This window comes from Cetorhinus maximus, chromosome X, assembly GCF_964194155.1.
Source record: "Cetorhinus maximus chromosome X, sCetMax3.hap1.1, whole genome shotgun sequence".
In the NCBI taxonomy this organism is placed as follows: Eukaryota; Metazoa; Chordata; class Chondrichthyes; order Lamniformes; family Cetorhinidae; genus Cetorhinus; species Cetorhinus maximus.
The window spans coordinates 15660201-15677426 of NC_135917.1; the positions used below are offsets into that span (position 1 = coordinate 15660201).

The window sequence follows — 17226 nt, forward strand, 5'->3', positions numbered from 1 at the left end:
TCACCCAGTGCCAGATCTTGTTGGTGGCCTGTTGAGAAGTCCAAGTTAATGGCAAAATTTGTAAGTGTTCAGAAGCAAAGTTTGAGGTGTGCAGCATAGCCAATAAAACCTGCTAAATTAAGCCACGGAATCCTCCTACCTAAAACTGCTCTTGGGTGTAAATATAATTCACCTTGATGCATTTTCTCCAATTGCCCAGGTTCACAGATTCGCAGAATCTTTACAGTGCAGAAGGAGGCCATTCAGCCCATTGAACCTGCACTGGCTCTCTGAAAGAGCATTCTACCTAGTCCCACTCCCCTGCCTTATTCCTGTAATCTTGCATGTTCTTTTCAGATAGCAATTCAATTCCCTTTTTGAATACCTCGATTGAACCTGGCTCCACCACCCTCCTCAGAGTTGGTTCCAGACTCCAACAACCCTCTGGGTGAAAAAAAATTGTCCTCCCATCACATTTACTCCTTTTGTTAATTATTTCTGAACCTGTGCCCTCTGAGACTACCTCAACAGAAAGTGTATTGGTGAGTTGAGGAAATCTTAAATTGCTTTCTAAAAAACTAATTGTATAGATTTAACATTAACTGCAAGTGCTGTTTAAGTTCTAAGTCCCATCCAAGGGCCTAAACAGGGAGAGAGCTGCTGCCAATGGGTAGAAGCTGAAATAGTTATTCAGGAAACAGGCTTATCCTGTACCTGGGCTCAGTCCCTTTGCTTCAGAACATATAAATTCAAACATTGTGACATCAACAAAGTGAGAGTTTAGTGAGGAGTGGAGGGAGCTACCCATGCTTTAGTTTTTTTGTAATTATTTTTGATCCTGCAGGAATTGGTTCTTTACTACAAAGGAAGTAGCTAGCTGTTTGGTAAGTATCTGGTGAGTGTCCTATTCTTAAGGTTCAAAATAGTATAAGAAATTGGTAAAATTTATAAATACATAAAATAATTGAATACTAAGTAATTAAAGCACATAAAGATTGCAGGACATGTGGGAGCTCCCAGATGCCAGTGTGATCCAGGCCAAACACATCTGCAGTAAGTGTTTGCCCTTTTGAGGAGCTTCGGCTCAAATCATTGAGCTGGAGGCTGAGCTGCAGACACTCATGTCAGGGAGTGGGGAGAGTTACCTGGATGTGTTGTGCCAGGAGGCAGTCGCACCCCTTAAGATAGGGTCTTCTGATTTGGAAGGTGGCCAGGGAAAGGAGGCTGCAACTGTGAGTGAGGCAGGTAAGGAGATCCAGGGGCCAGGAGTGTCAGCCTCTGCAATTGTCCATCAGGTTTGGAGTTCTTTGAAGGAGTCACGTGCTGTGGTTAAAGGGGACCTGGTGGATGTACTGTACTTGGATTTCCAGAAGGCCTTTTGGTAAGGTGCCACATCAAAGTTTACTGTGGGAAATAAAATTTTCATGGTGCAGGGGGTAACGTATTGGCATGGATAGAAGATTGGTGAGCTAACAGGAAAGAGGGTAGCCATGAACTGGCCTCTTTCTGGTTGTTGGGATGTAACAAGTAGTGTCCTAGACCCAACTATCTTCAGCTGTTTCATTAATGACCTTCCTTCCATCATAAGTTCAGAAGCATGGATGTTCGCTGATTTATTAGCAAATGGTGCTGAACATTGTGCGGTCCTCCAATACTGAAGCAGCCCATGTCCAAATGAAGCAAGACCTGGACAATATCCAGGCTTGCGCTGATGAGTGGCAAGTGACATTCATGCCCCACAAGTGCCAGGCAATGACCATCTCCAACAAGAGAGAATCTAACCATCACCCCTTGACATTTCAATGGCATTACCATTGCTGAATTCCCCACTGTAAACATCCTGGGGCTTACCATTGACTGGAAACTGAACTGGACTAGCCATATAAATACTGTGGCTACAAGAGCAGATCAGAGGCTTGGAATCCTGCAGCGAGTAACTCACCACCTGACTCTCCAAAGCCTGTCCACCATCTACAAGGCACAAGCCAGTGTGATGGAATACTCTCCACTTGCCTGGGTAAGTGCAGCTCCAACAACGCTCAGCTTGACACCATCCGGGACAAAGCAGCCCTGCTTGATTGGCACCACATCCACTAACATTCACTCCCTCCACCACTGATGCACAGTAGCAGCAGTGTGTACCATCTACAAGATGCACTGCAGGAATTCACCAAGGCTGCTTAGACAGCACCTTCCAAACCCATGACTGCTACCATCTAGAAGGACAAGGGCAGCAGATAGATGAGAACACCACCACCTGGAAGTTCCCCTCCAAGCCTCACCATCCTGACTTGGAAATATATCACTGTTCCTTCACTGTTGCTGGGTCAAAATCCTGGAACTCCCTCCCTAACACCACTGTGGGTGTACCTACAACACATGATCTGCATTGGTTCAAGAAGGCAGCTCACCACCACCTTCTCCAGGGCAATTAGGGATGGGCAATAAATGCTGGCCCAGTCAGTGATGCCCATGTCCCATGAATGAATAGAAGAAAAGTGCTGTGTCACAGGGGTCAGTGCTGGGGCCTCAACTGTTTACAATTTATATTTATGACGTGGATGAAGGGACAGAGGGTACGGTTGGTAAATTTTGCTGGAGGTAGGTAGGAAAGTAAATTGTGAAGATGTAAGAAGGCTACAAAGTATATAGATAGGTTAAAGTGAGTGTGCAAAGACCTGGCAAATGGAGTATAATGTGGGCAAATGTGAAATTGTCCATTTTGGCAGGAAGAATAAAGAAGCAGCATATTATCTAAATGGTGAGAGATTGCAGAGCTCTGAGATTCAGAGATCTAGATGTCCTAGTGCATGAATCACAAGGCTCGTATGCAGGTACAGCAAGTAATTGGGCAAGCTAATAGAATGTTGGACAGAAGGAGGCCATTCGGCCCATCGTGTCTGTGACAGTCAACAAAGATCTGACTACACTAATCCCATTTTCCAGCACTTGGCCCATAGCCCTGGAGGCTATGTCAACACAAGTGAATACCTAAATGCTAAATTGTTATGAGAGTTTCAGACTTGACCACCCTTTCAGGCAGTGAGTTCCAGACTCCCACCACCCTCTGAATGAAAAGATTTCTCCTCAGCTCCCCTCTTATCCTTCTACCTCCTTACCTTAAATCTATGCCCCCTGGTTATTGACCCCTCTACTGATGGAAAAAGTGCCTTCCTATCCACCCTATCTATGCCCCTCATAATCTTATAGACTTCCTATCAGGTCCCCTCTCAACCTTTGCTGCTCCAAGGAAAACAACCCCAGCCTATCCAATTTTTCCTCATAGCTCAAACCCTCCAGCCCAGGCAGCATCCTGGTAAATCTCCTCTGCACCCTCTCCAGTGCAATCACATCCTCACCATAATGTGGTGACCAGAACTGCACCAGAATAGAACTCCAGTTGTGACCTAACCAGCATCTTGTACAGTTCCATCATAACCTCCCTGCTCTTGCCTTTATTAGCCAAGGCATAGAATACAAGTATCCCATATGCCTTCTTAACCACCTTATCTACCTGCCCTGCTGCCTTCAGGGATCTGTGGATATGCACACCAAGGTCCCTCTGATCTTCAGTACTTTCCAGGCTCCTACCATTCATAGTGTATTCCCTTGCCTTGTTAGCCCTCCCCCAAGTGCATTACCTCTCTCTTTTCCAGGTTGAATTCCATTTGCCACTGCTCTGCCCGCCTGACCAGTCCATTGATATCCTCCTGCAGTTTATGGGTATCCTCCTCACTATTTACCACCCTACCAATTTTCATGTCATCTGCAAAATTCTTGATCATACCCCCTATGTTTATGTACAGCACAAACAGCAAGGGCCCCAGCACCGAGCCCTGCGGAACCCCACTGGAAACAGACTTCCAGTAACAGAAACATCTCTCTACCATCACGCTCTGCTTCCTAAACAAAAATAGAATTACCTGGAAAAACTCAGCAGGTCTGGCAGCATCGGTGGAGAAGAAAAGAGTTGACGTTTCAGGTCCACATGACCCTTCAACAGAACTGAAGTATAGCTAGGAGAGGGGTGAAATATAAGCTGGTTTAAGGTGGGGGGCGGGGGGAGAGAGAAGTTGGGGGGGCGGTGGTTGTGGGGACAAGCAAGCAGTGATAGGAGCAGATAACCAAAAGATGTCACAGACAAAAGGATCAAAGAGGTGTTAAAGGTGGTGATATTATCTAAGAAAAGTGCTAATTAAGAATGGATGGCAGGATACTCAAGGTACAGCTCTAGTGGGGGTGGGGTGGAAAGACTAACAAGGTATTAGTTGTAGATTTAAAAATAATGGAAATAGGTGGGAAAAGAAGAATCTATATAAATTATTGAAAAAAAAAGAAAAAAGGGAGGGGGAAGAAACGGGGTGGGATGGGGGGAGGGGGAGTTTAAGATCTAAAGTTGTTGAATTCAATATTCAGCCCGGAAGGCTGTAAAGTGCCTAGTCGGAAGATGAGGTGCTGTTCCTCCAGTTTGCGTTGGGCTTCACTAGAACAATGCAGCAAGCCAAGGACAGACATGTGGGCAAGAGAGCAGGGTGGAGTGTTAAAATGGCAAGCGACAGGGAGGTTTGGGACTTTCTTACGGACAGACCGCAGGTGTTCTGCAAAGCGGTCACCCAGTTTGCGTTTGGTCTCTCCAATGTAGAGGAGACCGCATTGGGAGCAACGAATGCAGTAGACTAAGTTAGGGGAAATGCAAGTGAAATGCTGCTTCACTTGAAAGGAGTGTTTGGGCCCTTGGACGGTGAGGAGAGAGGAAGTGAAGGGGCAGGTGTTGCATCTTCTGCGTGGGCATGGGGAGGTGCCATAGGTGGTGGTTGAGGAGTAGGGGGTGATGGAGGAGTGGACCAGGGTTTCCCGGAGGGAACGATCCCTACGGAATGCCGCCGGGGGGGGGTGAAGGGAAGATGTGTTTGGTGGTGGCATCATGCTGGAGTTGGCGGAAATGGCGGAGGATGATCCTTTGAATGCGGAGGCTGGTGGGGTGATAAGTGAGGACAAGGGGGACCCTATCATGTTTCTGGGAGGGAGGAGAAGGCGTGAGGGCGGATGCACGGGATATGGGCCGGACACGGTTGAGGGCCCTGTCAACGACCGTGGGTGGAAAACCTCGGTTAAGGAAGAAGGAGGACATGTCAGAGGAGCTGTTTTTGAAGGTGGCGTCATCAGAACAGATGCGACGGAGGCGAAGGAACTGAGAGAATGGGATGGAGTCCTTACAGGAAGCGGGGTGTGAGGAGCTGTAGTCGAGGTAGCTGTGGGAGTCGGTAGGCTTGTAATGGATATTGGTGGACAGTCTATCATCAGAAATTGAGACAGAGAGGTCAAGGAAGGGAAGGGAAGTGTCAGGGATGGGCCATGTGAAAATGACGGAGGGGTGGAGATTGGAAACAAAATTAATAAATTTTTCCAGGTCCAGACGAGAGCATGAGGCAGCACCGAAGTAATCATCGATGTCCCACAACTCTTTCTCCGGTACATCGATGATTACTTCGGTGCTGCTTCATGCTCTCGTCTGGACCTGGAAAAATTTATTAATTTTGTTTCCAATCTCCACCCCTCCGTCATTTTCACATGGCCCATCCCTGACACTTCCCTTCCCTTCCTTGACCTCTCTGTCTCAATTTCTGATGATAGACTGTCCACCAATATCCATTACAAGCCTACCGACTCCCACAGCTACCTCGACTACAGCTCCTCACACCCCGCTTCCTGTAAGGACTCCATCCCATTCTCTCAGTTCCTTCGCCTCCGTCGCATCTGTTCTGATGACGCCACCTTCAAAAACAGCTCCTCTGACATGTCCTCCTTCTTCCTTAACCGAGGTTTTCCACCCACGGTCGTTGACAGGGCCCTCAACCGTGTCCGGCCCATATCCCGTGCATCCGCCCTCACGCCTTCTCCTCCCTCCCAGAAACATGATAGGGTCCCCCTTGTCCTCACTTATCACCCCACCAGCCTTCGCATTCAAAGGATCATCCTCCGCCATTTCCGCCAACTCCAGCATGATACCACCACCAAACACATCTTCCCTTCACCCCCCCCCGGCGGCATTCCGTAGGGATCGTTCCCTCCGGGAAACCCTGGTCCACTCCTCCATCACCTCCTCCTCAACCACCACCTATGGCACCTCCCCATGCCCACGCAGAAGATGCAACACCTGCCCCTTCACTTCCTCTCTCCTCACCGTCCAAGGGCCCAAACACTCCTTTCAAGTGAAGCAGCATTTCACTTGCATTTCCCCTAACTTAGTCTACTGCATTCGTTGCTCCCAATGCGGTCTCCTCTACATTGGAGAGACCAAACGCAAACTGGGTGACTGCTTTGCAGAACACCTGCGGTCTGTCCGTAAGAAAGACCCAAACCTCCCTGTCGCTTGCCATTTTAACACTCCACCCTGCTCTCTTGCCCACATGTCTGTCCTTGGCTTGCTGCATTGTTCTAGTGAAGCCCAACGCAAACTGGAGGAACAGCACCTCATCTTCCGACTAGGCACTTTACAGCCTTCCGGGCTGAATATTGAATTCAACAACTTTAGATCTTAAACTCCCCCTCCCCCCATCCCACCCCGTTTCTTCCCCCTCCCTTTTTTCTTTTTTTTTCAATAATTTATATAGATTCTTCTTTTCCCACCTATTTCCATTATTTTTAAATCTACAACTAATACCTTGTTAGTCTTTCCACCCCACCCCCACTAGAGCTGTACCTTGAGTATCCTGCCATCCATTCTTAATTAGCACTTTTCTTAGATAATATCACCACCTTTAACACCTCTTTGATCCTTTTGTCTGTGACATCTTTTGGTTATCTGCTCCTATCACTGCTTGCTTGTCCCCACAACCACCGCCCCCCCAACTTCTCTCTCCCCCCGCCCCCCACCTTAAACCAGCTTATATTTCACCCCTCTCCTAGCTATACTTCAGTTCTGTTGAAGGGTCATGTGGACCTGAAACGTCAACTCTTTTCTTCTCCACCGATGCTGCCAGACCCGCTGAGTTTTTCCAGGTAATTCTGTTTTTGTTTTGGATTTCCAGCATCCGCAGTAGCTTTTTGTTTTTACCCTCTGCTTCCTGCCTCTCAGCCAATTTTGGATACAAAGTGTCGCTTTGCCTTGGATCCCATGGGCTCTTGATTTGTTAACCAGTCTGCCATGAGGGACCTTATCAAAAGCCTTGCTAAAGTCCATGTAGACCACATCAAATGCATTACCCTCATCAACACCCCTGGTTACCACCTCAAAAAAATTCGATCAAATTTGTCAAACATGACCTTCCCTTAACAAATCCATGCTGACTATCCCTGATTAATCCATGTCTTTCCAAGTGCAGATATATTCTGTCCCTCAATTCTTTCTAGTAACTTCCCCACCACCGAGGTTAGACTGACTGGCCTGTAATTTCCTGGTCTATCCCTTCCTCCCTTTTTTAATAATGGGACAATGTTAGCAGTCCAGCAGTCCTCTGGCACCTCGCCTGTAGCCAGAGAAGATTTGATAATTACTGCCAGGGCCCCTAATATCTCCTTGCTTGCCTCCCTGAACAGCCTGGGTTACATCTCATCTGGATCCGTGGATTTATCCACTTTTAAGGCTGCTAAACCCACTAGTACCTCTCCTCTCTGTTAATTTCCTCCTAATATTTTACAGTCCTCCACCCTGATGTCTATACCTGCATTGTCCTTTTCCATCTATCACTTGTCTGCCCAATCTACCAACATATCTATGTTCTTTTGAAGTTCAAGACTATCCCCATCACAGTTGACAACATTTCCAATCTTCATTTCATCTGCAAATTTTGAAATCTCTTACCATCTGCACACCACAATCTAGGTCATTAATATATATCAGGAAGAGCAAGGGTCCCAATGCTGACCCCTGAGGAGCCCCACTACAAACCTTCCTCCAGTCTGGAAGAACAACCAGTTATCACTTTCCCATCACTCAGCCAATTTCTTGCCTACTTTTTTATTCCATGAGGGTGGTGGGTGCCTGGGATTCACTGCCTAAATTGGTGGTTGAGGCTGAAACCCTCAACTCATTTAAAAGGTTCCTCTCTGCACCTGGAGTGCTGAAAAGTGGGATTAAATGAGCAGCTAGTTTTTTTTTGGCTGGTGCAGACATGATGGGCTGACTGGCTCCTTTCTGTGCCATGACCTTTTTCTATGGTTCCGTCCTTTTTGTCAGGGTTACTGATGTGCATGTCCAGGTTGATCTTAAGGCCTCAACGCTGTAAGACACCTGCATTGCATGTGAAAATCTGGTTGTTCAGAATCCCACAGTATGCAGGGCACGCTTTCAAGGATTCGGCTTCTTCAGTGGATGCTGGTTTGTGGTGGGATTGTTGCGTAGAGGAGTTTGAACTCGACAAATACCTCTTCCCGTTTGATTTAGGATGAAGGCACACCAAAATTGAAACTATGTGCAAGAACAAACTCCTCGCTTTTGAGAGTGCATGGTCTGAGAGATTTGTTACATGTTTAGTGGTGGTGTTAATTGCATTGCCAAACTGCTTGCATATCAATAGCAATGCTGTGTCCATGTGCTCAGCCTATTCACCAATGTTCCATTTAAGGAAGCCATAGATATTTGTGCTGCAGCACTATCATTTGAACTTATGAACTCGGCTACTCGCACAGTTTTCAGCTTTAATGACACCATGTATGCCCAAATAGATGGTGTTGCCATGGTATCCCCTCTTTGTTGGGCTCTGAGAAACATGTCTTCAATGAAATGACACCTAACCTCCTACCCCTCGCATATTTCCAATATATGAATGATATGTTTGCTATATTTAAATCTGCAGCTGCATTTAACAATTTCCTTGCACGTCTTAATGGGCTCCATCCTGCGCGCAAATTCACCTTTTGAAATGGAGCAGTCAAATGAGCTCTCCTCCCTCCCTTGACGTACTGGGTGAGAAATGCTAGGGTTTCTCTCCACAAGCCTGTCTTCACTGGTTAATATACGTGTTGGGATTCTTGCAGTTTCACACGCTATAAGATTGGCCTTATCAGCAACCTCGTAAATAGGGCCTGAGCCATTTGCTCACCATGCAAGCTTGATGCTGAAATAGGGGCATCAAAGGCATCTTCCGGGATAATGGCTACCCTGATCAGATCATTTCATGCTGTATATCGCGCAAGCTCATGCCGTCACTTTAGGCACTGAAAAATGCCCAGTCTACCTCAGATCACCCTGGAAGGGCAGGGTATCTCAAATTTGAACAACAGATGAAGCTAACTATTTCACACTGCTACTATGCAGTAGCAACACAAGTGGTATTCACCACTAACAGGATGCTGCTGTCAATCCAAAAAGACTTTCTGCCTATCTCACAAATGAGGAATAATGTGGTATATGAGTTTCAGTGCCGGTGTGATGCTAGGTATGTAGGCTGTACATCCCAAAGACTGATGGATCGTATCAAACATGCCTATTGCATATAGAAGGGACAAGGTACCATACTCGACTAGCCCATACATGCAAAATTCAAAACACAGTGTCCAACATTAGATGTGATTCTGCGATTGGACAACATTTGCTAAATAAGCCTGTGTGCTGAGAATTACACTGACAACCAATTTAAGATTGTCAGTTGGGCTCGCAGTGTGGTGCATTTGCGTGTACTGGAAACTGCATACATTAATACACAGGGCCCTGTTCTTTGCAGACAAAGAACATGTACACACTGCCTGTTTCAGCTAAACAAAATAAGTGACAGCCACTCACTGGTTCATTTCCCAGGGTAATGTCTTGACCAATCGGAGTCTAGTTGCCTGGTTTAAATTTCAAATAAGGTTCGGCAGTTAACTGCCAGTCACCATCAACTGATGCATTCTCCATGGCAACACTTCTACCAATCAGAGCCCACTTACCAACCACTTGGCACTCTCTTCTCCATACAGTATAAATATGTTGTTTCCCCTGATATTGGCATTTTCTTGCGGATTGTTTTCACGAATGCAAGGCGCAAAGTTTCGACAAAATCTTTTTCTGCAATGCTCAAGTTCTGTACTGCCAAATGATTGAGTAAATGTTTTTGTGCACAGTGAGCACTTTCCATACCTGGTTTCTTTTAAGTCTTGAATTATGAATTGTAAGGTTTATATTAAAATGACTGCATTTAATTTCCCCAGCTGTTAAGAGAATGCCTAATGTGCACACATTTTACTAGGCTCACCATAAAATGCTTATGTAAATTAATCTGTTTTTTGATTAGAGGGATGTGGGTGTTACACTCAAATTTATTGCCCTTGAGGGGATGGTGAGTCTTGAAAACCCTTCAGTCTGCATGTAGGAGGTAGTCCCACAATGCTATTGGCTGGGGATTTCCAGACTTGACGCAGCACTGATGTTGGAACAGCCGATCTCTTCCCATGTCGGTGTAGTGAGTTTGAAGTGGTGGTGTTCCCTTGGGCCTGCTGCCCTTGTTCTAAGTGGTAAAGATAGTAGGCGTGGGAGCTGCTGTTAAGGAAGCTTGGCTGAGGTGTTACAGTTCATCTTGCAGATGGTATACACTGTTGCCACTGTGCATTGGGTGGATGGGTTGCCAACAAGTGTTGGAGCTGCATTTGTGCAGGCAAGTGGCAAGTATTCCATCACACTCCCGTCTTATGCCTTTGTAGATGGTGGACAGGCTATGGGGAGTCAGGAGATGAGTTACTCACTGCAGGAATCCTAGCCTCTGACCTGCTCTTGTAGCCACAGTATTTGTTGCTGGGTCTGCTCAAGTCTTGAAGGTCACCCCCAGGATTTTTTTGGGGGGCAGGGGGGTGGTTGGGGTTGTGGTGCAAGGGTCCTGGTGGAACCCAAACTGGACATCAGTGAGCAGGTTATTGCTGAGCAAGTGCTGCTTGATAGCACTGTCTGACACCTTCCATCACTTGCTGCTGATCAAGAGTATACTGGGGTGGTAAGTGACCAGAATGGATTTGTCCCACTTTTTGTAGACAGGATATAACGTGGGCAATTTCCCACATTGCTAGGCAGATGCCAGTGTTGTAGCTGTACTGGAACAGCTTGCCAAGAGGCATGGCTAGTTCTGCAGTACAAGTCTTTAGTACTATGGAGCTGTTGGGACCCATTGTTTTTTGGTTTTAAATTTAATTCTTTCTCAGGATGTGGATGTCGTTGGCTAGGCCAGCATTTATTGCCATCCCTAATTGCCCTTGAGAAGGTGGTGGTGAGCTGCATTTTTGAACCACTGCAGTCCATGTGGTGTAGGTACACCCACAGTGCTGTTAGGGAGGGAGTTCCAGAGTTCCAGGACCCAGTCAGTGAAGGAACGGCGATATATTTCCATATATATGGAGGGGAGCTTGCAAGTGGTGGGTGTTCCCATGCCCTCTAACTTCTAGATGGTAGTGGTCACAGGTTTGAAAGGTGCTGTCAAAGGCACTTTGGTCAGTTTCTGCAGTGCATCTTGTGCGTGGTACTCGCTGCTACCACTGTCGGTGGTGGAGAGAGTCGGTGAATGTTTAAGGTGGTGGATGCGATGCTGATCAAGCAGGGCTGCGTTGTACTGGGTGATGTCAGGCTTCGAGTGTTGTTGGAGCTGCACACATCCAGGCAAGTGGGGAGTATTTCATCACACTCCTGACTTGTGCCTTGTAGATGGTGGACAGGCTTTGAGGAGTCAGGAGGTGAGTTACTCGCTGCAGGATTCCTAGCCTCTGACCTGCTCTTGTAGCCACAGGATTTATATGGTTGGTCCAGTTCAGTTCCTGGTTAATGGTAACCCCCCCCGCCCCCCCAGGGTGTTGCTGGTGGGAGATTCAGTGATGGTAATGCCATTGAATGTCAAGGGGCGATGGTTAGATTATTTCTTGTTGGCGATGGCCATTGCCTGACGCTTGTGGCATGAGTGTTACTTGCCACTCATCAGCCCAAGCCTGGATATTGTCCAGGTCTTATTGAATATGGACATGGACTGTTTCAGTATCTGTAGAGTCTTTGTTTTATCCAGTCATTTCTTAACGCTTGTGGAGTGGATTGAATTGGCTGAAGACTGGCATGTGTGATTGGGATATCGGGCGGCAGGTGGCGGAGGCTGAGATGGATCATCCACTTGGCACTTCTGGCTGAAGTGGTTGAGAATGCTTCAGCCTTACTAGGCAAAAATAAGATATACAACACAGAAACAGGCCATTTAGCCCAACTTCCATGCCACTCTGCTGTCTTTTGAATATGGGGCTTGGTGGAGCTGCCACCTCATGTTGATGGTTTAAATTTATGTATCACCTTTCACAAGACTGCAGAGCTTTGGTCTGATCTGTTGTTTGAGAGATTGCTTAGCTTTGTCTATAGTGTGCTACATCTGTTGATTAGCAAGCATGTACACCTGAATAGTTTCATTTAAGGTTGGCAGCTTTTTTTGGCATGTACAGTGCTGCTCCCAGCATGTTCTGATAAAGTAATTGATTTGAAATGCTAACTTCCTCTTTCCACAGATGCTGTCTGATCTAGTATTTCCAGCATTTTCTGTTTATGCTCATCCACACTCTTCATTGAAGCAGGGTTGGTGCCCTGACTTGATGGTAATGGTAGAATGAGAGGCTATGAGATTGCTGATTGTGGTTGAATACAATTCTGCTGAGCCCACAGTGCTTCATGGATGCCCAGTTTTGAGCTTCTAGATCTTTCCTGAATCTATCTTTTATTTAGCACAATGCTGGTGCCGTACAACAGAATGGAGAATGCCCCCAGTATGAAGATGGGACTTCCATCTCCAAGGACTGTGTGGTCACTCCTACCAATATCAATGTAACTCCACTCCTTAGTGTGTGACCAAGTCAACTTGTGACTTATCTGCAGTTTTGAATTCCCTCTTATCTTTTTCAGGACCACAGTGAAAAGCTCCTACTTGGGACATCCATCGCAGAATTCTCTGGAAGCATACCGCTATCTAGATTGTGGGTCCAATTCTACAGCATACAGGAGACCACCTTTGAATCACTGAAATCACAGTAGTCTTGATGGGAATAATGGTTCAAAGCAGCTTGTAATTTTGTTTTCATTAACACTGGACTTGTCCACACTTTTGGTGGACAATGACTGCAGCTCATAAATTTTCTGCACCCTTATCTTTATGCATGGTGGCCATGTCTGACACCTTTAACTTGTTTTTTTTATCAAGAACATGGTGTTTCAACCTCCTGAGTACCCACTTTTTCCACCTCATTCCTCCCGAAGTAAATGTACTTTTTCAAAACCTACCTCCCTTGAGAGTCATCATGCAGTCCACTCTCCAGCTTCTCTCTCAGCTCATTATTGGGTGAGACTGTTATGCAGCACAACCAAGCATACAAATTGAAATACTCCAGCAGCACCTGACCTGGAATATATATAAAGCTGAGTTTCACTTTCCTCTTTGCATTAGTCCCAACTTGGTTGCTTTTCCTTCCTAGATTTAGAGTCTGGATCTTGCCTCTGGTGCTTTCCCCTTTTTTCTATATACAAGGTTTTAAATGTGCTTGGCCTTAACATGTAGGCAAAAGACAACCTCCATTCAAAATAATAATGGACTTATTGACTGACTGCAAGTGAGGGTTAAGGATGTGCAAGAGCTTGTGCACAAGCTATTGCATGTGAATGATAGGTCTGTTTTATTTGCACCAGTAAATATTTTAAAGCTTTCACATTTGAATTACAAATTGTTAACTAGAGTACATAAGGAACTGAGGATTGCAAGCCAAATACTTAAAGAACAGAACCAGATGTAGTACATAAGTTAACGCAATCACGGGAGATGAGCTTTTATATCTTAATGCAACGTATTTTTCCAAGTTGCATAGTATTGTTTGCATTTCTACCATAGCAATTATTTAAAATATGAACTATTCACTTGTTGCATAGCTATAAAACACTAAATTTGATCATATAGCCTAATGCAAGTTACCTTGATCATTTCGACCCCTTCTGGTTTGGCTGTTTTCTCCCTAGCCTTGGATAGATCTTATTGCACCTGCTATAGCTATTGACTGGCTCTTCAAAAGCTATGTTGTATGTTTAAATGGCCCCACATTTTTGTATGGATGCAGAAAGTAAACCAAGACAGCTGAAGCTGTTCAAATTAGAAAAAAATGAGACCTGGACTTCAAACTAGCTCCATTGGCGACTGATTACAAGCTGTTTTTGTTTTAAATTTAAATAACTTCATTGTTTGGCTTGCTGACCCTCAAGGTGACTTGTATGAATGTTGGGCAGACTTGACATGCAAAGGGAAGACTAGAGGTATATGTTTTTATTCTTGACTCAACAAATAGGAAAACAAATCTCTAACAGAGAATGGATTTTATTTTGTGTAATTTATTCCAAGATGTTTTTGTACTGGGTGTTGTATAGGATAAGACACAGATTCATAAAAGTGGAGCAAAAAACAGCCACTGGCAGCTTGCTGTGAGTCAATTAAACTTGAAATTTAGCCTCTACTTGACTTGCTGCCAAGTTTCAATACTGCTAGGTATTAATGTAGCTGGGTGGTGCCTTTATTTTTAAGTATTGATTAGTGTTTCATTCATTTTAGACCATGACCTTTCATCTGAGTATTATGCATTCAAATCTTCCCAATCCGTAGCTAGTTCTTTCTTAGTCGTGCACAATATAGCAGAAGCATTGTTTTTGGGGTTCCAATCCACCAGTGTTGAAAACATGAAATACTGGTATGTGGTGGTTGCTTTTTACTTCAGAAGTGGAGAGGGGAAAAGAATGCAACATAAAATCTAATTTGGTGACTTTCCTAAACTGTAACTCTTCACCCACTACTGCTTGTGGTTCACCAGTTTGCAACTGAACTTTTATTTTGCTGTATGTCAATCCCCCCCACTACTGCTTTAAGCCAGTATTGTAGCATTGTAACAGTATAAGATTGATTTTGTTCTGCTCCAAGTGCACTTTGAATTGACCCATCTGTTCTAGCACTCCTACAAATGTAAAGCTAACTTGGCAGTTTGCTTCGTTTCACGAACTGTTGGAGGCTGGTAAAGTGTTCCTGATCCTCTGCCACTGTAAGTCTAAAGCATGAGTTGATGACCTGTACCCATGGCTTCACACGCATGGTTAATAAATGTTTTAGTAGAATGTTATCCTGAAATGTGTATGGGTTGTGCTTTGAACGATTGGCAGTATTAACAAGGGCTTTTTTTTTTCTGGCACTGGTAAATGAGACACTCAAACTTTAAGTGACCCTTGGTCCGACACACTGCCTCACCATTGGAAGAATGCTGGAACTTCTGTGGGAGCTTTGGACAATCCTATCACCAGTTTCCTGTTTTAGTGGCTGTTTTTTGATTCTACTTCCAGAAAGACCATGTTTTATTATCAGTCCTGTATTGTGCTGCATTGTATTTTTCTTTCGAGGAAAAGAAATGGGGGCCTGACCAGGCTGGAATGTCTTAGCACTCTGAACTGATGTGCATTGTTTAAATGTAATGCTGTCAGTTAACTAGCACTTTTTCAAATAAATGTTGATTAGAGGACTAGTGTACTGGCTTATAATTTTGAGTGGTGATGTGAATAGCTGCTCCTGGCTTTTCAAATGTTTATTGCTACTGTACCATAGTGCAATTGCTGGATTGCTAGTCTAGTGCCATGCCTTGATCATGTAATCTTTTTAATGAGCTATTAAAGTAAACATCTGGAAATTTTGCGCAAAAGATTTATTCATAGCTGGGCTGCTTAATGGTTGCTGCATGGTTTTCATTTTGTACGCAAGCACTAAAATTTCACAAATCTCAAGTATATGCATGCACCATGATAAATGGTGCAAGTTGACATCCTTGGATGGGGCATTCTACTCTAAGATGTAAAACTTTTAGATTTTTTTCCAGAGAAGAAGAATCATCTCCAGCAGCAGAAGTCATTTTTCATCCTCTGTGCTTTGGTTCTTGTGATGACCTATGTGCTGGGAAAAGCATGTACTTTTCTGTACAAAACATCCCTTTTAAGACCAAAGTGGGTTGGGGAGTATTCTGAAAGAAGGTTCATTGGTTTCCTGATTATGACATCATAAGGTTCCAAGAAATGCCCATGTGACTGGAGGTTGCTGTAGGTATGAACAACTAAGGAGCAAAGCTAGTTGCAGTGAGGTTGGGTTTCAGCCTGAGTTTTCAGTTTGGCAGTTTAGAACACTGAATTTGTGTAAAGAGGAAATGAACAAGTTTCTCTCTGACTGGAACAGCTTTCAGTTTCAGTCTTCAAACAGGTCTCTGAGAATAGAGCAGAGACTGTTAACATGTATGCTATACAGTTGGACAGAACGGAGTTGAAGACAGGAAGGACAATGGACTGTGAACTGGACAAGACCCATTGCTGTTGTGTTGCCAGAGCCCCAGACTGTTTAAAGGGATGGTTTAAGAGTCTCTTGGGGTTCTGTGACATCGGGACTGTCGTCAGAGTGAGAGAGGGGTTCATAAACGTGCACTTTGTCAGTGGTAACCATGTCCTGTGTCTTTGAAAGGAATACAGCTGTTGGTGAATGCAGCTCAAGGGCTGAAAATGAGTGGGAAGTGAGATCTTACATGGTGGCTGAGTTGGAAAGACCATGAGATTGTATGTGGAGCCATATTGTGTGGGATGTAATGTGAATGCTAGTAATTGTGAGGCACACCTTTTTGTATTGAAGTATTGTATTGTGTGAAGCCCCACATGGGGCAGGATTGTTTTGGCTCAGGATTCTAATGCTGGGGCCAAATGGGGACCCTGACTCCTCAGAGGAGCAGTCAGCTGACATTAAATTTTAGCTGAATGGCCAATTAGTACCAGAGGGCATGCTCTCCCTCTTGGGACTGAGGCTGCACTGGGCCGTCAGCTTAGATGCCAGTGTTTGTAAAGGGGGGGGGGGTAGGGGAAAGCTGCCTTATCGTTTTGAGCTTTTTTAAAAAAAGAAGCCACAGCTGATGAATCGCTGCTGTGGAGGCAGGACCCTTCCACAGGGCAGCCTCAGCTATGACCAGGCAGATGGGGGTGCCTCAGACATCTTGTGATGCTGGCCTGTGCTCAGACTGGCTGTGGGCAGATGCCTTGCTCTAACTGTGGGGAACAACCCTAGGGCTCATTGGCAAAATTTTATATTCCTTCCTGCCTTCATTTCCACTTCTATATCGAGGTGCAAACCCTGCCCATGGTTTCACTTCCATATCTCCAGTTTATTCACCCCGTCCACAGCACTTTTTTCACCTCCCCCACAATTGCATTCCTTTATCTGTTCTTCAGTCGTCTTGTTGTTTTATCCCCCCCAACCTCAGTGGCTGCAG

The 17226-nt window shown here is 45.2% G+C and overlaps 1 protein-coding gene across 1 annotated transcript in view; it reads left to right on the forward strand.

Moving 5' to 3' along the window:
- Window positions 1–15615, forward strand: part of LOC144672610 (transmembrane protein 106C-like) — a 46623-nt gene extending 31008 nt beyond the window's left edge. The window contains exon 7 of the mRNA XM_078534429.1: window positions 12815–15615. Within this exon, the coding sequence (XP_078390555.1) occupies window positions 12815–12932 (118 nt within the window). The 3' untranslated portion in view covers window positions 12933–15615. The remainder of the gene's footprint in view (window positions 1–12814) is intronic.
- The last annotated feature ends 1611 nt before the right edge of the window (window positions 15616–17226 follow it).